The sequence below is a fragment of the Ictalurus furcatus genome, chromosome 16 (assembly GCF_023375685.1).
Source record: "Ictalurus furcatus strain D&B chromosome 16, Billie_1.0, whole genome shotgun sequence".
Lineage (NCBI taxonomy): Eukaryota > Metazoa > Chordata > Actinopteri > Siluriformes > Ictaluridae > Ictalurus > Ictalurus furcatus.
The window spans coordinates 29,264,056-29,285,730 of NC_071270.1; the positions used below are offsets into that span (position 1 = coordinate 29,264,056).

The 21,675-nt window shown below is 42.9% G+C and overlaps 1 protein-coding gene across 1 annotated transcript; it reads right to left on the reverse strand.

Annotated features, from left to right (window-relative positions):
* Window positions 1-42: 42 nt before the first annotated feature.
* Window positions 43-19,420, reverse strand: tjp2a (tight junction protein 2a (zona occludens 2)). The gene is made up of 23 exons (XM_053646149.1): window positions 19,214-19,420; window positions 14,544-14,597; window positions 12,447-12,571; window positions 11,895-11,997; window positions 11,067-11,718; window positions 10,482-10,585; window positions 10,177-10,330; window positions 8,940-9,069; window positions 8,191-8,315; window positions 7,986-8,088; window positions 7,136-7,286; window positions 6,768-6,876; window positions 6,459-6,678; window positions 6,124-6,308; window positions 5,907-6,002; window positions 5,720-5,799; window positions 5,249-5,459; window positions 4,136-4,236; window positions 3,843-4,058; window positions 2,605-2,700; window positions 1,257-1,505; window positions 833-915; window positions 43-745 (listed from the first exon to the last, which is right to left on the reverse strand). Exons 2-23 carry the CDS (start codon window positions 14,586-14,588, stop codon window positions 643-645), a joined length of 3,441 nt encoding a protein of 1,146 aa, XP_053502124.1. The 5' UTR covers window positions 14,589-14,597; window positions 19,214-19,420; the 3' UTR covers window positions 43-642.
* Between the last annotated feature and the right edge of the window lie 2,255 nt (window positions 19,421-21,675).

The window sequence follows — 21,675 nt, forward strand, 5'->3', positions numbered from 1 at the left end:
GGAAAAAGTTATTCACGAAAGTAAAGGCAAACTGTATAGAGATGAATTTTTGTGATTTATTTATTATATATCTGAATGTTAAAGGTTGATTAGAAACACACAGAAATAGCACGGACCTTACCAATCATCATTCTTTCAATACATTGCACATCCAAATGCAGTATGTGAATGTATGTGATTTAAAACAATAAAGGACACCTCTTCCAGAAAGAGTGTGAAGGTTATAAGGAATATAAATGTAGAAGATTTCAATCTCATTTCATTTCCATCTTGAAGCTCAGGTTTAAAATCTGTCATTAATTTTCCTGTCAGCTTCAGTGAGTAATAAACTGTACGGATACTGCAGAGGAATAAAACCAGTAACAAAACTGTCGAGTCGATTCACTACATCAAACAAACATCTGTCAAACCTTTCAGTTTCTTATAAAAATGTACAAATATAAAAAAAAAAAAAGCAGAACATTATTTTTAGAAGGATTTTTTTGTAGTAAAGCTGCTTATTTTAATTTCATCTAAATAACAGTTTTGATTTATTTAAAGCCGTCATACTGACTGACGGTTGTGCAGGTGAAAATGTTTGAGAACCAGAACCTATCCTGAAACACTATGAGGGGTGAGGAGTGAGTGAGGGGCGGTGGAGTCCTACAGCTCCGTGTCGTTGTATTTCTGAGGGTTATAAAATCCACGACGAGATTGATCAGCATCCTCAGCAGATCCGCTGCGATGCGCGGGGTTTGAGCTGGAACTAAAAAAAAAAATCGGCAGGGTTTAGAAAACAAACACACACACAGAAAGCAGATCAGAGTACTACAGCACACGAACACTGACTCACCCTGCAGGTTGCGGCCGGGCGGCGTTGGGTTTCGGTTTAACAGGGACGGCGTAAATGTCCGGGTGTCTCTGAGAGATCTCCAACTGCAGAGACAGAAAAGGTTCAGATTTAAATTAACCAACAATGTTCTTTCATGCAGATGATACTGATGTACATTTCTACCATATACCACATTAATACTGTGGCTGTAGCGGTGCGAGTCTCCTCCTGAGATGAGATCATGACATGATGCTGTGAGCACTAACCCGATGTACCAAACATTTACAAAAAAGTTTAAATCACCAGCAACTAAATAATTTAGAGCTGATTCAGTGTGAAACAGTGAAATACAGGATTGTGCTGATTCACTGAGACTGATGCACCTCAGGGGAGAGTGAGAGAGTGAGTGAGTGAGAGAGAGAGAGCGAGAGAGAGAGAGACTGACCCGGGCGTGTTCAGCCTCCTGCAGTTCCAGCATCCTCTGTGCTCGGGCGAGGTGGTCCATCTGCTCGAAAGCCTTCACTTTACCCTGGAATGAGCGGCTCGCAGGATCATCAGTACCCGAGGCGGGTTCCTGAGTCGGCGCGCCTCGAGCTAGGAAACTGGGTTTGAGGGCGACGGGAGGGGGCGGCGGCTTGGTGCTGATGTCACTGCTCACCGTGCTGGACTCACTGTGGGGCCTCTGAGATCGAGCCTGATACAGGTAAGGAGTACAGGTGTGTGTGATCAGTAAAGGTCTCAATTGTAAGTTACTTTGGATAAAAGTATAAATTAGATGAGGTAACTAAGTGAATATTAATGAGCGTATAATTAATAATGAAGTGTGTAATATTACAGTGCCACAGACGGTGAACATCAGCAGCATCTCCACTTGACATAAAAATCTCCATCAGTTTCTCCACCGTTTCAGGTTGTTTTTAAAAATATTTTTAGTTTACCAACCTGCTGATCCAACCTTCATGTCATCATCATAATACGACCATAATGACGAGGACGAGTGTTTTTATGTATAGACGCTCATCACATGGAGTGTAATACAGCGGTGCTATAGATCCTACACAGTGCACTATATTTACTCAAATCAACCGTTTGTGACTCATTAAATGTAGAAGCAAGAAAATTAAAAGTTGAACATAACAATGTAAACGTATATTTACGCTATACAGCCAAAAGTATGTGCACCCCTGAACATCACACCCATATGTGCATGTTGAACATCCGATTCCAGATGTATTCCCCGCCTTTCCTGTTATAATGCGCTCCACTCTTCTGGGAAGGCTTTCCACTAGATTTTGGGGCGTGGCCGTGGGCATTCGTGATCTTTCAGCTACAAGAGCGTTAGTGAGGTTGAGGTCAGGTGCTGATGTTGATGTTGTGATGATGATGTAAGGAGACTCCAGTTCCAGTTCATCCCAAATGTGTTCAGTGGGGTCGAGGTCAGGACTCTGTGCAGGACACTCGAGTTCTTCTACCTTCCCCCAACCTTCACACACCACGTCTTCATGGAGCTCGCTTTGTGCACCGTGTGTCTCGCTGGAACAGTGTTTGAGATTCTTAGTTCCAGTGAAGGGAAACTGTAAATCTACAGCGTACAGAGACGTTCTACACAATTGTGAGTTTCCTGCTTTGTGGGAACAGTTTGGAGAAGAACCACATACATTATGGGTGTGATGGTCAGGGGTGCACATACTTTTGTGTAAACGCAGCACCACAACCTCAAAGTAGCATCCGTGTTGTTCAGGATATTCCGGTTTTAGTTTTAGTGAAGACTCGGTCTCAGAGAGGGTTCTTACCTTCGGGGGCTCTGGGACGAAGGACGGCGGGGGACTGGGGTCTCGCAGCACTTCTCTGCTCCCGGCTCGTTTCATGCGGGGCACGGGGGCGGGTCTCTGCGTGGAGAGAGGGGCAGGGAGGTAAGATCAAAGGGTGGTTTCATACAATAAATGTGTAGGTAATCAGTTTTTACTATAAATTCATGGATGAAATCACATTAAATGTGTCTTAAATGTGATGTTTGTTTTTGCTTAATATAACAGCTGAACATTTCAACCACAGGTTACATTTACTAACAATGTTGTACTAATATCAGTGTGAAAAGATGTCATGAAAACGTAATCTCAGCACGTTTATCCAGCAACACACAAACAATACACAACACACAGTTGTTTTTAAGAGTGTCATTTCTATAGACAACAGAAAAAGGCACAAAAGAGAGTTTAAAAACTCCAACACCTCAAATAACTCAAATAACTAATCTTCATCCTGATCTTACATTAATGATGCAATAACACCTCACAGATTCAACACTAACTACAAACTACTGCTTTAAATAAAATTGACAGGTAACATGACTGACAGGTGAGTAGAACCAAGCTCCTCGTCCTGATTGGCTGAACGTTCATGGTCCTCATGTGTGGGTTCTCCTATTATTTTTTAACATTTTCATTTTTAAAAATAATTTTAAATGATTATTTTATAATCATAAATGTTAACATTTATGACGAATGCCATAATGCATAACCACATTTGGTTAAATCCAGTACAATGCATGAAATGGAAACATTTACATGGTCCCTTTTCAAATAAATAAATAAACTAAACGAACTGAAACGGGTCGTGTTGTGATGCTCCTGAACCGTTCATAAAATTAAGAGAAAAAGGATTAAACATGTAAGTTATATCTTAAGCGTAGATTGTGAAATTCTTTCTGCAAAATGATCATAACCTCCACAACCATTACTTTGGTGAAGAGCACTCTGACTCTAGCTCCAGTGATGCTGTGTTTTGTGTCAGGAAGAGCTTCGTTCCTCTTTTAAACAGTGTGTACATACTTCTTGTGTTGATCTGGAATAATTTAGGCAGTTGATTTTTTTTAATTTGACCTAAATGTATAATTGGAGGAAAGTTTATTTTAAACACAATCTTGTGAATAATTGTGGAGCTGTATATTATACTGTACACCGGCACTGCAATGCTGCGGTGGCCAAAGCACCGTCAGTTTTTAATACACAGGCCAATGATGGTCACTCACCTCTTCTACAGGCTCCGAGGAGCGCCTCGTCCCCGATACCTGCGGCTCATCAGAAGGCTCGTCAAGCTCGTTATCTGTATAGGCTCCGCCCTCATCCGCAGTGTCATCGTAGTCCCCGGTGAGACGGCTGTCCATGCTCAGGTAATCTGCGCTCATGGCTGACAGGTAAGACATGCGGTCATCTTGTAGGTACAAGTCCTCCTCAGAGCTGTCCAGCTAAACAACCACAGAGTGAGTAAGCATGAACCTCGAACAGCACATAACATCATTGTTAGTGTTAAAATGCTTCTTACTTTATTCTCGCACACCCACACCGCTTTGTTCTGCTGCTCCTGAATCGTGTCCTTCAGACTCCCGTACCAGGCATCATGAGCCGAGTTCAGATCCACCGTTGCTGTAAAGGTGTGACAGGTGTGTGAGGATCACTGAGCGGCTCTGGCATCACATTAACATTTATGCAAAACATGAAAGGCACATCATTTTCTCATCTACTCAAACGTAGTCCATCAGCTGAGACACATCTGGGGTTAAAGATGTACTTTTTTAGTTTAGCGCTGGATCTACGTTGCTAGCGTAGACAACATGTAAAGCAAGTCTGTCTCATCTAAAATCTTGCTGATGTGGTTTAGGACACACTGGAACTTCCTGTCGCACATAAACAGAACCTAAACTTCAAAACAAGTAGAACCTGACGCCAACGGCGAAGATGGAGATTCATCCAACGCCAGCCTGGTCCTGTTACTAGTGTGTACACCTGGAATTCCCTTAAAATAAACCGCCAACATTTGACCTTGATGTGACCTTGACCCTGTTTGGATCAATTACAAAATCTAATCATTTCATCTGCTGGTTACAATGAAATCTTCAAATAAATCCTACAAACACTCAACCACTCGCTCCTGAGATCTCACACAGGAGCATAATGCACATAATGCACTTTCTTTCTGTTTTCAATAAAACAGAAAGAAAGATCCCCAAACATGATAAAGATTCAGAGAATAAGTTTATATTAAATATAAAGCAAGGGGCTGAAATGGAAACTACTGTAGGATTAAAGGCCAAAAAGATGACGCAGAACCCGGGAATATATAATAAACAAATAATAAATGAACCCAGGGAGAATAAATGCAGAGGAGGAGGTAATGGATGAAATGCTGATGGAATAGATGGGAGTGAGTCTTGAACGGAGCAGAGAAGGATTCAACTCATACCACAGGGGCAACAACCACTGCCTGGGACTCGACCCGGATCACCTGTGGTTACATTTCTAAACAGTGGTCCTGTAGCTTCAGTGTAAAGCAGAAAACTTCACGTGTCTGCTCAACGACTACTGCGCACTGCACCTTTAAGAAAAATAAAAACACTATATCTATATAAAAAGAGCGAGGTTCTCTCTCCACACTGACCGGTGAAGAGGTGAGAGCAAGTCTTCTTCAGTTTAACTGCCTGCTCGTACAGTTTGCGTGAGCTGCGGTTAGAACCCGGTACCAGGCGGTTCCTCATGGTCTTCACGCCCTGCTTACTGTCCGGGTTCAGGAACACCACAATGGGGTACCACTGGGTGTAGTTCAGCGTGTCCACCGCCTTCGGGGTGACGTCCAGCAGAGCATGCTTATCCTGAGAGAGAGACAGACAGAGAGTGAGACAGAAATGCTGTTCAGAGGTGTGAAAATAATGTTCACTGTGTCTCAGTACAAAACTACAGCCTCATTAATATGCAAACGCTATCCAATGCTAAACTTATTATTTTTAATCATTTTAACACACTAAAGGAATTAGAGAGTGACGTTCATAAGGTGGAGTTTGGAGGGCAATCTTTGTAAGGTGGAGTTTAGAGGGTGGAGTTTAGAGGGTGGAGTCTGAAGGGTGGAGTTTACCTGTTCAATGATCTGCTGCACAGTGTTCAGTCTCACCACACCTGAGGACTTCTCTGTTCCTGCATCCTTAGGTTCTCTCTCTGCACACGCACACACACACACACACACACACACACACACACACACTCAATACACATACATACACCTACACAACTCAGGAGCTTGTATCTGGTCATTTTACACTCACTTGCTATGATGAAATCTTCGGGCAGGTCATTGGCGAGCTTCTCACTTGCCACATCAGCGATTGGGCCGAACAGAACCACGGGCCTCTGGAATCCAGCTGCAGGGACAAGAGGAGAGACAGACAGAGCAAATGAGTAAATGCAGGTTTATACAGTATGGAGATAAAGAGTGAAGATGTGGCGTGTGGTGTATTTGTGGTGTGGGTGTGGTGGGCGTACCCTCTCTTAGAACCACCCTCTCGTAGGCGGGAAAGCGGGTGGTGACGGGGTTGGCAGTGAGATCCTCTCTGCTTTTGCGCAGGTCCTTCTTCTTTGCTGCCCTTTGACCTCTGAGCCTCCAGAAATCTCCTCTGTCATTGGCTGCTCCTTTCTGGGCGTTCTGTACATTGGCCATCTGTTCAGCTCTGGGGGCGTCGGTCAGAACAGCATCATCATGACATCACAGAACGTAATGATGATATCAGCATTCACATGTGGGTTTCCAAAACACACACACACACACACACACACACACACACACACACACACACACACACACACACACACACACACACCTGCTCTTGCTGGGAATGAGGCCTTTCTCCTGCAGCTGGTTGTCTCGGTCAGTGCGGATGGCGAGCCAGCTGCCCAGTTTCCCGTCGTACAGAGTGTCGATCACTTTAAAGATGTCGCCCCGGCTGAAGGACAGACTCTGAGGAGAGTCTTTCTCGTGTTCGAAATGAGTCCTGATGTAGAAGTTATCTCCTCGACCTGACTCCACAATGTCCTTATACACTGCAACCATCAATCACATGACCACACCCACTTAAATCCACATTATTAACAGATAACGAATAGACATTCTGGAAAAGTGGTTCTGGTACCATCCGGTTTTCTCTGTGCCAGGATGGTGACGTCTTCTCCTTTAGGAATGTCGAGCAGGTAGAGCACTGCGTCCTCCCGCACCATGCCACGGAAATCCATATTATTCACCTGTAGAGGAAGAAATTACCAAAAAATCCAAAACTCCTCTATCATTTATGTTCCCTTAAATTACAAATGAACACCGGGGAGTGCAATTACAAAAAATATATACTGTAACTCCTAATGAGACGATTTAGAAAGTTTTAAAATTCCTACTTTTTCATTTGAAGACTGGGCTTCACCAATAAGATCAGATTAAACAGAACTTAAAGCTGATATAAATCTGCAGCGAGGCTGCTGGGTCCTGGGTGTTGGAGGTGTTTTGTACCTTCATGATCTGGTCTCCAGCCTGCAGACCCTCCACCTCCGCAGGACTGTCCTCCTGAACACTGGCTATGAAAATCCCCACATCGTTTCCTCCTGCCAGCCTCAGACCCACACTCTCACCCTTCTGAAAGCACACCATCATGGTGTTCTGCCTGAGGAACGAACACACACACACACACACACACACACACACACACACACACACACACACATTAACCACAGACCTGCTAGGTTCTGGAGTGTGATTGGTCAGAAGGTGTTATTTTTCTATAACAGCTCTGTTCTGATGCGTTATCGTTTCTATGGTAACGGCTCATTCACAGGGACGTGGACTGCAGACGCGCCAAAAATGGATTTTAAAAAAAGTGTGTAATCACTGACATTTTGTGAGATGTTTATGGAACGTGTGTGGAAGGAGTCTCCAGTGTCAGTGGTGTGTAACTGTCAGAGGTGAAGCTGGAACTTTAAGTTTCCCACATCTTCATCACAGAGTTTACACTTTAGTGTTTCTCACTAAGATAATGAAATAAAATGCAGTGTGTGGTGTTATTCATTTCAAGAGAACTGAGGGAGCGAATGTTTATAGCTGCAATAACAGAAGTGAGAACAGGAAATAACTTTAACTGTAGCTATTAGTGGATCAAAAGTATATGTTGTGCTTTAATAAATAAAAATGGCACATGTTGGTGAACTGCTGTAGTATAAGAGGAATAAAAGACTTGAGCATGTGCTCCACTTCATCACGCCACGTCACTGTTGATTATTTTCCTAGAATAGCACGCCCCCAAGATTTTACATGATAGATTATTCATTATTGCAGACAGATTAATGCATCTGATACTCGTACTCACCCATACAGCTCCAGATCCTCGGCGCTCGGTTTCAGAGGAACCTTCGGAAGAGCTTTCATTTTTGGTGGAACGCTGATTTTAGGTGCAGGCAAGGCCACAGGAGCTGTTAATAAAATAATCCTTAATATCTCACTTTTCTCCTGAGACTTTCACAAGTCCAAACTCTTAATCTCAAAGCTAGAGCACTCTGAACGTCACGTGATACCTGGGGCGTCCTTGAGTTCAGGCTCCTCCTCCACCTCCGGGGGTGGAGGTGGAAAATCATCTGGAGCAGTTTGGAATGGTGTCGGCATCGCACCCATTTTAGACAACCTGCTCTGAGGCTCGTCCCTGCAGCACACATCCAACAAGACACACACACATCCAACAAGACACACACACATCCAACAAGACACACACACATCCAACAACACACACACACATCCAACAACACACACACACCACACGTCAATAATCGTGGTCCAGTAGCCGTACCCAGAAGGATAAGAATGCGGAGCTGTTTACTCCAAACTCGCGCAGAATAAAAGTGTAAGTGCAGATGATTTTGTAAAACACTGTGATGAAATCTTCAGTTAAAGGTGTTTGTGTAGAAATGAAGCTGAAAATGTGTTGAATTTTTACATTCAGAGATGGAACTACTTTATCAGAGGGAAGAATCTTGTGGTAGTTGGATATCTGATGGTATATGGATACCACAAATCCATCAGGAAACTGAAAACACCGGTTCATTTACACTTTCCAGAATGTTCTGTGGTATCCAGCTACTTTCTACAGTATTAGAGGTCCATGGGAACAGCTTTGGGAAGATTTTCTCTCACGGGTGTCTGATCTGAACCCAGACACCGTTCCTGTGGAACGCCTGCAGATTTACATTTCTGTTTTACAGTCGCGTCTTTAAACGTTTATTTAATGACTCTGCTCTTAGACGGTTAGCTTTAATAATCAGACGATCACCTTTTTTTTTCACGCAGCCTCTCATTGGAAGAGTGTGAGGAGATGTCCGAGTGCTGTCCTCGTCTGTCGTCCTGTCCTCGCCTGTCGTCCTGAGGCGAGTATGAACGTAACGACTCGATCTCAGACAGATCTGGAGGAAACAGGAAGTCAAAACATTATTGGTAAGTTCTACATCTGGAAAGTTCAGATCCACTTCCTCAGATTGGACAGATTTCTAAATGAAATGGAGTAGGAGATCTAAACTCAGGCTGTGTTCACATCTGCAGTGTTTGCGCTGTTTTAATCGAGTTGTTGTATTGCAGAAAATATTCTGGATATTTGGGCCAAATAAAATAAAAGAAATGCTAAAGCTGTGTACAGATCTCACCCTGAAGCCGTGTCTTATATTATTTCATTATTTATCACCAGCTCAGTGTTCTCTGTGCTCAGATCATTCCTGTGATGTCTAAGTGACCAATACTTCTGACCAATCAGTGAGATCTGTGCACATACTTCTCCAGCCCCGCCCACTCCCACACCACACCCCTCAGCCAATGATTTTGGTTTTGTTTAAATGTACGCAGTATGAAACTCACAGTTAAAATCACAGTTAAAATCAGTGCCTGTGTGCTGGTCACATTCACATCTAAAAACATTCAGAAGCGAGTGGTGTGTTGTTCTGGCTGTAACCAGAAATTCATTTCGGTGGGATGAGGAAATAAAGTAATAAAACCACGATTGTTTTCCTGATCTGTAAAAGTAAACCGTGAGGCGCTCGTGCACGTGAGGTGGAGGTCAGACAGCAGCAGGAGCGGTGAGGACACATTTGTTATTTAATCATTTAAGACACAATCTACGTTCAAACAATCTTCCCACATTAATAATGATGCCATGAAATACACTGATGACATTAAAAAGATTAAAATGACTTAAATAACGGGGGAACATTACACTTTTACACAGGATTACATTACATTACATTACACAGGATTTATAATATTACATATTATAAATCCTGATCTACTTGTCTTACAGTACAATGTGTTGATATTTCACTGCTTTGATTGTGTCATTACAAAATAAAAGTATTAAAATTGTATATTTTATTTGTGTCAGTATCGCTCCGTGAAGCCTGTATCGGTCTCGTAGCTTTAGTGTATTGCCTCATGCCTAGTAATACCGAGATTTTTTACGTCCATTAGCATGTTTAGTTTATGTTTCTTTGAGCCATCCATGATCTTTAATCGGTTTGACTCACCGTCCGGCTCCGAGTCGCTGTCGGCCATGGGCGGGACCCGAACCAGAACTTTCCTGCTGTCTCTCTGGACCACCAGCTGCAGTTTTCCTCGTGATTTTTCAATCAGCTTTCCCGCATCACTCAGAGACAGATTCTCTGTGGCCGTCCCGTTAATCTGAGACACAAAATCCTCTTAAACAGACGTCTGTTCATCACATGTATTACTGTTACAGCTTCACTGACATCCTGTTGATAACGAGAGAGAATGAAATGTGTGCAGATGAAAACAGATCTAATAAACGTGGAGGTTATTTTGTGGTGCTGACCTTCAGGATGATGTCTCCCTCCTGCAGGCTGCCGTCCCTGGAGGCCAGTCCTGTACTACTCATCTCTTTAATGAAGAGCTGACTGCCCAAACGCAGCCCATATTCTGACTCGCACAGACAGACACACAGACAGACAGACAGGACAGGGTGAGACGGGGGGACTTGGGGGCACCAACGTGCAGTTGCGCCCCTGCTGATCGTGTTTACAGGATGTTCAGCGTGAGCAGACTGCGAGTCCTGGGATGAGCAACAGGACAGTCTTTATGATTACAGCAGCAGCTCTTAAATACAAATCGACAGACTCCAGGCGAGATTGAACAGGAAGTCATTTTTAGATGATTATCTGTGATTTTTACAGCTAGATGTTTACAAGCAAACAAAAAATCTTGAAATATTTCAGACAATTACAGACAAACTCTCTCTGGGTCACTTCACCTCCATACCGACTTCAGTGAGACAGAAATGAGCTAATTAGACTGTTCTTATTACATAATCATGGCTACAGATAACCTACAGAACGTCAATTTATAGCCTCAGATGGTGTGTGCGAGAGAGAGAGAGAGACAGAGAGAGGGTGTACCGTACCTTCATTAGGTCTGTGCTTCTCCAGTAGGACACGAACTGGTTTCTCCAGCGGTTCCAGTGGGCTCTGTGGAGGTGAGCGCTCTACGTGTTCCCGGCTGGCGTTCCTTCTGAGAGCCTCAGCAGGACGTGGCACTGGAATACGCAGTTCTTTCTCCCTGTAGCGTGGTTCTGGACTGTGTGAGCGATCCAGAACTTGTTCACTGCGATAACGCCGATCCGGGCTGTAGTCCCGATCCAGAGTGTGTTCGCTTCGGTACCGCCGATCGGGGCTGTGCTCACGAGGGTAACGCCGGTCAGGGCTGTAGTCTCGGTTTAAGGCGCGGTCGCTACGATACTGGCGATCCGGACTGTAGGCCTGGTCACGGGGGTGGTCGCTACGGTAACGGCGGTCAGGGCTGCGCTCGTACTCCAGCATGCGTCCTCGGCTGCCGTCGCGGCGATGCTGACGCTCAGGACTGATGTCTCGCTCCAGCGTTCGGCCACGGCTGCGTTCGAAGTCGTATTCGGAGTCGGTCTGGCCACTGTAGGTGCTGCGTCGGTCCGGCTCGTAGTCATAATCATCGCTGTAGTCCGGATGAGAGAACGCGCGGTTATCTGGGGGCGGGGCCTGCTTCACTATGCTCACAGGAACTTTACGCTGCCTTTTCACTGTCTACAGGAGGAACGAAAAAAAACAATGACAATCACTCAACATCCAACGATATGAAAATACAAAGTCTTATTAAAGAAAGTTTTTACACGATTTCAAATCAGCTTTACTAAAGACGTAACATGGGCTAAATTAACAATTAAAATAATTAACAAAAGACTGAGTTATAAAAAACTCACTATCTTGGCGACTTTGCCACACTTGCGTAGAGTCTGTACAGCAAACGAGTGCACAACGTTCTCCATGGACGCGGAGTTCACCTGGATCACTCGATCGTTCTGACTAATAACAGAAAACAGTAACAAGCCAAAGAACCCTCTGACCAATCTTTACAATTTTAATTGGAAACCCTCTGTAGTAGGGTTCTACCTAGATAAGGTTCCTCTAAAGCACAGGTTCCCACCCCTGGTCCTGGAGAACCCCTGTCCAGCATCGTTTTAGTGTCTCAGCAGTTTCAATCAGTCAATTAATCTATATAGCACTTTTAATAATGGACATAGTCACAAAGCAGCTTCACAGACAATCAAATATAAAGTTTACATATATTACTTAATGACCAAACCAGAGGTGACTGTTCCACTAATTAACAACAAGTGTGTTGGAGCAGGAATACACTGAAACATGCAGGACAGGGGGTTCTCCAGGACCAGGGGTGGAAACCTGAGGAACAACCTAAAGAGCCCTTAAGGGTGCTAGATGGAAGGGTTATTTTGTACTGATGCGTTTCTTACAACAGCAGGCCTTCAGCAGGTCCTCCCGCCAGCACATCAGAGACGATGATGGACGGCTCTCTGGTCTCTTCATTCGGATTGTCTTTTCCGCCAGACACGGCGATCCCAAATCCCATTTTAGAATGCTACACACAAAAAATGGAGTGATTCAGATTTACAGAAGAATGACGGCTGGTTTAGGAATGAGGACAGGAAACACATTCAGGAACTTCAGAACAGTGCAGTAGTCTAATTTATTGCCTCGTCATCAGGAGGTTGTGAGTTTGAATCCTGATGATGCTGCAGTCGCAGATAAGAGTCTGAGAGAAACTTCAGCTCAGCACTAACAAAACACATCAGTAGCTACCATCTTTACCCCAACTCCTACCAGATATTACAACAGAACTGTTAGAGAACAATTGGGGCAGCAGGTGGTGTTGGTGGTGTAAGAGTGTGACTGGGGGCAGTAGGTGGTGTAAGAGTGTGACTGGGGGCAGTAGGTGGTGTAAGAGTGTGACTGGGGGCAGTAGGTAGTGTAAGAGTGTGACTGGGGGCAGTAGGTGGTGTAAGAGTGTGACTGGGGGCAGTAGGTGGTGTAAGAGTGTGACTGGGGGCAGTAGGTAGTGTAAGAGTGTGACTGGGGGCAGTAGGTAGTGTAAGAGTGTGACTGGGGGCAGTAGGTGGTGTAAGAGTGTGACTGGGGGCAGTAGGTAGTGTAAGAGTGTGACTGGGGGCAGTAGGTAGTGTAAGAGTGTGACTGGGGGCAGTAGGTGGTGTAAGAGTGTGACTGGGGGCAGTAGGTGGTGTAAGAGTGTGACTGGGGGCAGTAAGTGGTGTAAGAGTGTGACTGGGGGCAGTAAGTGGTGTAAGATTGTGGAACTGGCATTCCACAGGGGTCAGTTCTGGGTCCACTCCTCTTTTCTATCTACACTACATCTCTAGGGCAGGTGATTGATTCTCATGGCTTCTCATATCATTGCTATGCTGATGACACCCAGCTCCATTTTTCCTTCCAGCCTGACGATCCATCCGTCTCTGCATGCATCTCTGCTTGCCTTTCGGACATCTCGGTCTGGATGAAGGAAAACCATCTTAAACTTAACCTGGCAAAATCTGAGCTTCTCGTGATCCCAGCCTGTCCCTCAAATCAACCACAACCTCACTGTACAGCTCGGCTCACTCACACTCCTGCCAACCAGGACGGCCAGGAACCTTGGGGTGATTCTTGATGACGGCTTGACCTTTACAGACCATATCTCAGCAACTGCGAGGTCCTGTAGGTTCATCCTTTACAACATCAAGAAAATCCGACCCTACATCACCAAACAGGCTACACAGATACTAGTCCAGGCTCTTGTTATTTCTAAACTGGACTACTGCAACTCACTGCTTTCAGGCCTCCCAGCCAGCTCCATCAAACCCCTTCAGATGATTCAGAATGCTGCAGCGCGCCTCGTCTTCAACCAGTCCAAGAGAACCCATGTCACACCCCTCTTCATCTCCTCCAATGGCTTCCTGTAGCCACCCACATCAAGTTCAAGGCCTTGATGCTCACCTACAAGACCTTGTCTGGAACAGCGCCCCCTACCTCAACTCTCTCCTGAAGGCCTACGTTCCCTCTCGCAATCTACGATCGATTAGCGACCGACGTTTAGCAGTTCCAACTCAGCGTGGTGCAAGGTCCCTTTCCAGAACCTTCACACTAACTGTTCCTCAGTGGTGGAATGCACTTCCAATCTCAATCCGGACCACAGAATCTCTCACCATCTTCAAAAAACAGCTAAAGACCCACCTCTTCCATGAACACCTAACCAACCCATAAAAAACCTTCCTCTGGCACTTACACTCTACTCTGCACACTTTACTTCTTCTGGAACTCAATTAATAGATCTTGTACAGTAGCACTACTCGTATTGTTCTCTGCTTGATATATTGCTTTGCTTGTATCTTTCTCATTTGTACGTCGCTTTGGATAAAAGCGTCTGCTAAGTGAATAAATGTAAATGTAAATGTAAATCTAAGAGTGTGATTGGGGGCAGTAGGTGGTGTAAGAGTGTGATTGGGGGCAGTAGGTGGTGTAAGAGTGTGATTGGGGCAATAGAAAGTGTGTTTACTCACCCGCTGCAGCGTCACTGTGTACTGCTCCCACACCGTCTCCTCCATCTCCAGACTCTGAGAGGAAATACAACACATTTACATTTAACACGGTGTTTCACTCAGGTGTGTGTGTTTAAAAGTAATGTACTTCCTGTTTCTCAGCTGTACACACACACACACACACACTTCTGTATTTACATGTGTTAAATGTCACAAACAGCATTTGCAAATAAAAGTTGAGGAAAGTGTTAAAAACACACACACACACACACACACACACACACACACACACACACACAACACTGAAAACATCAACCAAAAGTAAACACACACTTAACCTATTTCATCTGGCTATAATACTAATATTACTACTACTTATTATTATTAGTAGTAATTTTTTAGTATACTGTATTTTAATTTTCAGTCCAAAGTTGTGTAGATCAGAGCTCCGCAAGCAGCTCATTCACACCGGGCTACGAGTTAAAGAGACAGAGAGAGAGAGGAAGAGGGACACGCACACACACACACACTCTCACGTGCTCACGTGCACACACACGAGCACTCACACTGTCACGTTTCAAGGTAGATTCGGAAGCAATCGCAGATATGCAACTTTTATTAAACAAACAAACAAATAAACAACAAAACAAAGACACTAAGACAACTTGGCAAAATACCGTGGCAAGAAACAAAACACGGGAACATGGAACACGGTAGTCTAAGACAAACATAAGACAGAAACAGTGCAAACAATGACTATATATAAGTGTGCTCGTTAACAGAAACGTGATTCCAGGTGCAGGTGGTCATGTGACATTGTGGTACAGTGCAGTGGCTGATGGGAACTGAAGTCCAGAGTTACCTCCTTGATATATGATACACACGCACTCACACTCACTGTGTTGGAATGTTCTGGGTTAACATCCATTCAGGGGAATTTTTTTATGAAATGTGCATTAAAACACAAACTGATGATGGAGGAAGAATAAAAACACATTTTGAATTACAAACAAAATATTTTAAGATGAATAAACCTGCAGCTGATTTATTTACTTTCCTTCTGATGGTTTTTTAGATGCTTAATAGAAACGTGGCTAAAGAGAATTAAAATCAGTGAGAACCCAATTATTCATCCTCACTAGAACATCTAATCCACCGTGTGTTCAGAGCTGCGAGTTTACACAATACCACCCCATTTCAGTTCAGTTCACGGCTGGGATTGTGTTGTTTGTGTCGCTTTATTTGATTTTATAATGAAACCCTGTTTTTAAGACAATCTTTTCTAAATTAAACTGAACATTTCACAACTTTCACAATAACGTCATTAGACATCAGAAAAGCACGCAGACATTTGGAAAAAAAAGTTAAATCCAACACCATAAATGGTTCTTCTGTTCACATCTCTATAAAACGTTTAAAGTAGAACCACATAAAGAATCTAGAACATCGAGCCATTCAAAGAACCTTTTCCCCAGAACGAACATTATTTAATCTCATAAGAAAATAAATTCGAACCTGATTGGCTCTTATATTTTATGATGTAATAACACTTCCTTCCTGTTACGTATGAGATTCTCAGATTGTTCTCAGACTTTGGATTTGGATTTAATCAATGCGTTTCATAAAGTTAATAAAGTGACTAACTCTACAGTGTGTTTGATCAGATGTGAATGGTGTGATCCTGCAGCTGAGGTGTGAACAGAGGAGACGTGTTCAGACAGAAACTCTCTCAGACACGCTGCACATCGGCCTGCTGGGATTATGAAAGAACATTCAGAGAAAATCCGTTTAATGCATTTGACAAACGTAATGAATTATTATAAGCTTTACACAGTTGGGTTTGTGTTAAAGGAGTGGCAGGTGGATTTTATTTTATACCCCTGAGCACACCGAAAGGAAAAACAACAACGACTGCAGACACATATAAACTTTAAAGAAACTAAAATACAGAATGCAAACAAATACACAACTGCCATTTAAAAAATTATTCATATTGACATTGAGAGGTGATGATAAATGAGATGGTGGTGAACTGGGGTGTTTGGATGCTTTCACACCTTCACCCAGGTGTGCTGATGGTAGAGTGGATGGTTGTCTTTTGTCCTAGAAAGTCCTCATCTCCCTTTTAGTTATGATGTCATAGCTAGTCTTGCTGGAGTCCCTGCTTTCACTCACGCAAACTACATTGTCCTTAACCATTACAGGACAATAACCATACCTAATAATCTCTCCCTCTCTCTCCCTACTGCACTGCATGTTACTCAGTACAATACTGTAGGTTACTCACACTAGTGTACTGTATATTACTCACACTAGAGTAGACTATATTATTTCGTTAACAGTTAACTGTACCTCTGAAAGGTCAGGACCACACCTGAGTCACATTCTCTCTGTTCATGACTTATACAGTTGCAATCAAATTTATTCAACCCCCACAACACAACGAATACTTCAAGTGTTTTCCCCAAATTCAACTGAAAATGCTACTGTTAATGATTTCTCCAGTTTCAAAATTATTCACCCCCTTCATGGCGAGCATCTTTAGTACTTAATAAAGCACCCTTTTGCTGTTATGACCTGCTGCATATCTTCTGCAGCGTTCCTGAGGAATCTTCTCCCGTTCCTCATGAGCAGTGGCCTCCAGTTCAGTAATATTCTTGGGTTTGCGTGCTGCAACCGCCTTCTTCACATCCCACCAGAGATTTTCTATGGGGTTCAAGTCAGGTGACTGTGATGGCCCTGTAGAATCTTCCAGGACTTCTTCTGCAACCAAGCCTTGGTGGAGTTTGAGGTATGTTTGGGATCATTGTCCTGGTGGAAGGTCCGAATACGCCCAAGCTTCAGCTTCCTCACAGACGGCATGACGTTTTCTCCTGGGATTTCCTGATACTTCAATGAATCCATCTCGCCTTCCACACGCTGCAGGTTTCCAGTGCCAGAGGATGCAGAGCAGCCCCAGAGCATCACCGAGCCCCCACCATGCTCGACTGTGGACAGAGTGTTCTTTCTTCATTCTTCTTCCTCCAGACGTACCGCTGATCCATCGTGCTGAAAAGTTCCAGTTTTGTTTCATCGCTCCACAGAACAGAATCCCAAAACTTCTGTGGATTATTTATATCATTCTGAGTGACTTTTCTTGTGCTTTTGGGTCAATAGTGGTGAACGTCTTGGAGTTCTGGCATGGAGACCTTCTGAGTTTAGTACACGCCTTACTGTGCTCACTGAAACCTCAGTGTCTGTTACACCAGGTCTCGCTGCAGGTCTTTTACAGTCACTCAAGGGTTTTTCACAACCTGCCTTCTCATAAATCTGCTTGCAGCCGTTTATAGATTCCTTTTTCTGCCCCGTCCGGGTATTTCATCTATTTTCTGCCCCTAGCCAGTTCAAGTATTTCATGTGTTCCAGCTCAAGCACACCTGGTGCTGGTAATGAAGCCTTTGATTAGTTACATCAACATACATCAAAAAACATCTATTCCACTAGATCAGGGACTAAGAGTACCATCAAGCTAAAACTGTTAGTGAGAGATCAGTACAGAATGACAAGAAAAGCTGAATATATGGTCATAGCCACAATATGACGTAACGGATTGTGTTATGATTTGAGAATTTTCCACTTGAACATTTGATTGTAATCAGAACTCGAGTGATTAATAAACTCAGTTCAGTTTTGGGACTCGCTAAGTGGTGTGGTGTTTCATCTGGCCAATTTCAAAACAAATCCAAAGGATCAAACTTCTTCTATATGAAGTCTTTTTTACATTCTGAGTGAAAACCTCTGCAAGCTGTGTATAGTATAATCTAATAAAAACACAGCTGAAGCAGAGTGCACAAAACAACACAAAGCACTCTTCTCTACTTTACAGGATTGCACAAAAAATTAGGAAGAGTTTCTGGTTGATTGTTTTGTTTAGTTCACGTCCAAACACAGGTTTAAGTTATTGTGGTGTTGCTCTGTGGGGTTTCTCACTGAATTAACTACTTTATTCCAGTTTGTTCATGTTTTTCTGATGAAGATATTTGGAAATTCTGTTCACGTGCATCAGATCCACAGTTCTGACCAGAACAAATGACACTTTCTATATGATAGAACGTCCACCACATGTACTGTCCCCTACCTGTCCCACCTGTAGCTGTACTGTGTCCCACCTGTACCTGTACTGTGTCCCACCTGTACCTGTTCAGTTCACCCACCCATACAGTCTCAAACCTGTACTGTCCCCCACATACACTATCCCACACCTGTACTATCTTACAACGAACTTCATATACATATATATTTTTAAAATCATTACAGTTTCTCTCTCACACACCCACAGCGTTTATTTTACTAACTGTGATGAAGTTTAGAAAGTTTTAGACAAGGCATTAATGGTGTTCTTTACAGTGTGTGCGTGTGAGTGAGTGAGTGAGTGTGTGTGTGTGTGTGTGTGTGTGTGTGTGTGTGTAAGGCCTCAGCAGCGCGTTTCACACTGAAACACACCTCAAACACTGAAACACACCTCAAACACAGAACCTCTCCACATTCCCACACTCAGAGTTCTGTAGAATTCACACAACACAGATCAGATGAACACAACCGCTTCTCCTGAACATCACCGCGACCTGAAACCACGCGAGAACCCACGGAAACAACTGTACAAAAAACAACCGAAACCAGGCGAAATATAAGTGAATAAAAGTCTCACAAACCTTCTGTTTCCGGTTTAATGTCACACTTCCGCGTCCACCTGAAGACAGAAACTCGAGTGAAAGAGTGAAATTTTACAGAATCGACAGAAATCTCGAGTTCGTTGCAGCACACAATCCCAGATTTCCTGAATCTTCCAGGTATGGGGCGTGGCTTCCCGCTGCAGGTGAGTCGACACCGAAATTATCCGCGTGACGTCACCAATCACGTGACCAAGTTCAGACTACTCCAAGTGAACATACAGGAAGTTTCGATAGAAGATTAACAAAAAAACAACATAATGAAATTAAATGAAGAGAAAGAAACAGACTGTAACATTTTAAATGTTTTATTTTATTTATTATTTCTTTTTAAATAAAATTACATCTAATCACAATTAAAGAAATTTGGTGTATATTGTAACCACCACGTCTTTATTTTATATTATGTATTTAACTTTTTTTTTTATATTAAACCCATTAATCAGTTGCTCCATAATTAAACTAAACTCTTGCTTTTTGTCCTCAGGCCACAGAGTGGACGTTCCACATAGTGTGTGTGTGTGTGTGTGTGTGTGTGTGTGTGTGTTAGTTATAGTGGTAGTGAAGCACACTCTCTCTCTCTCTCTCTCTCTCTCTCTCTCTCTCTCTCTCTCTATCTCTCACACACATTCTCACACACATACACACACACACACACACACACACAGTGAAATTTGTGGAACATTAAGTTATTTAATTTTTTCTCTTTTCATCACTGACTGAAGTTTAATCTTGAGTCTGAGAGATTAGATGAGATTAGACACATCAGACGCAGTGAAGCTGTTTCTCCTCAATATGAAGTTTTGTGCTTCATATTTAATTTTTTATATATTTATGTTTGTTTATTAATTCATTTTCCTTTCAGTTTTCCTGCTTGGTGTCTCAGTGTTATTTATTTATTTTGTAGTGTTGTTAGAGGCTTCAGTAACCACACAGAGATCTAACATGATACTTTACTCAATCAGTCACATAAATCATCATACAGCCATCTTCTAATCCTCCCTCCTCCTCCTCCTTCTTCTTCTTCTTCTTCTCCTCCTTCCTCTTCTTCTCCTTCTTCTCCTCCTCCTCCTCCTCCTCCTTCTTCCTCCTCTTCTTCTTCTTCCCAGCTACTTATGGAAAACTATCCCTCCATCTAGACTGCATGTATATACTGCCACCTAACGGTCAACATATTAATGCAGGGTAGAAAATTGATTTATTTTTACTAAATATGTATTTACTAAAAATTTATGAATCCTAAATAAATTCATGGAGTTTAATTCACAGGTTATCGCTCTTTGCTCTGACCACTGAGCTCTTTAAACTTGTTTAGCTAAAGTTTTAGTCTCCGTCTAGCTGTAGGTCTTCAACTAAACTCTATTATTAAACTTTATTATGTTTATTTGAATTGGCTCATAAGCATTTCTCACTTTTTTGTTGCTGTTTTTCCAGGACAGGACACAGTCCGTTTAGATAACCTGTACTGAACAGTTTCAATTTTTCAGTTTTCATGTGCTTTACGGACATGACAAACAATTATACATTTGTATTGCCAACGCAAGTACAAAGGAAATGTAGTGTAAAAACGAGAGAAATCAAATAAAAAACAAAACTGAATACTAATAGGTTAAATAAAAAAACAGTGCAAACAATGTACATAAATGTACAAATTAAGGACAAACTAAATTCACTATATGCAGAATAATTGAAAAAAGAAGTATAAAATGTGTAAAATTACAGGATAAAAGTGAAATTACTAATAAAGGTAAGAAAAAAATATAAAACAATAATAATAAAGAAGTGCGATCACAACAATTACAGGAAACACAAGGGCGAGACAGATCACTCACTGTTCCTAATATTGTGGCAGGCTGAGACATATTGTGCTGCTAATATACTGCAGTCTTTATCTTCTCCATGTAGGAGGGGAGATTTTCACTGTTTAATAGATTGTCTAATGTTTGGTGTGTGTTTCATTCTGGGGAAGAGTTTTACTCGAGTGTGTGTGTATGTTTGTATGGTGTGTGTGTGTGTGTGTGTATGTGTATATGTGTGTGTGTGGTGTGTGTATGGTGTGTGTATGGTGTGTGTGTGTGTGTGTGTGTGTATGGTGTGTGTATGGTGTGTGTGTGTGTGTGTGTGTGTGTGTGTGTGTGTATGGTGTGTGTATGGTGTGTGTGTGTGTGTGTGTGTGTGTGTGTGTGTGTGGTGTGTTAATGTTAGGAAGTGCAGCTCCGTCTCAGGTGTGTATAGGTTGCAGTTGTAGGCGTGACCTTTCTTCCTGTCTCTGCCTGTATCTGCTGCTCGGGCGTGGCCACTGAGTCTGTACCTGGTCCAGGTGTTTCTCAGTGTTTATCTGTCACTGTGTACAGAGCATTTGCTACGGGGTCTCTCCCGTCTCTCCAGGGCCGAGCAGCACTGCATTGTACTCTGCTGTTGTGTCTCAGTTTCCCAGCAGGTGA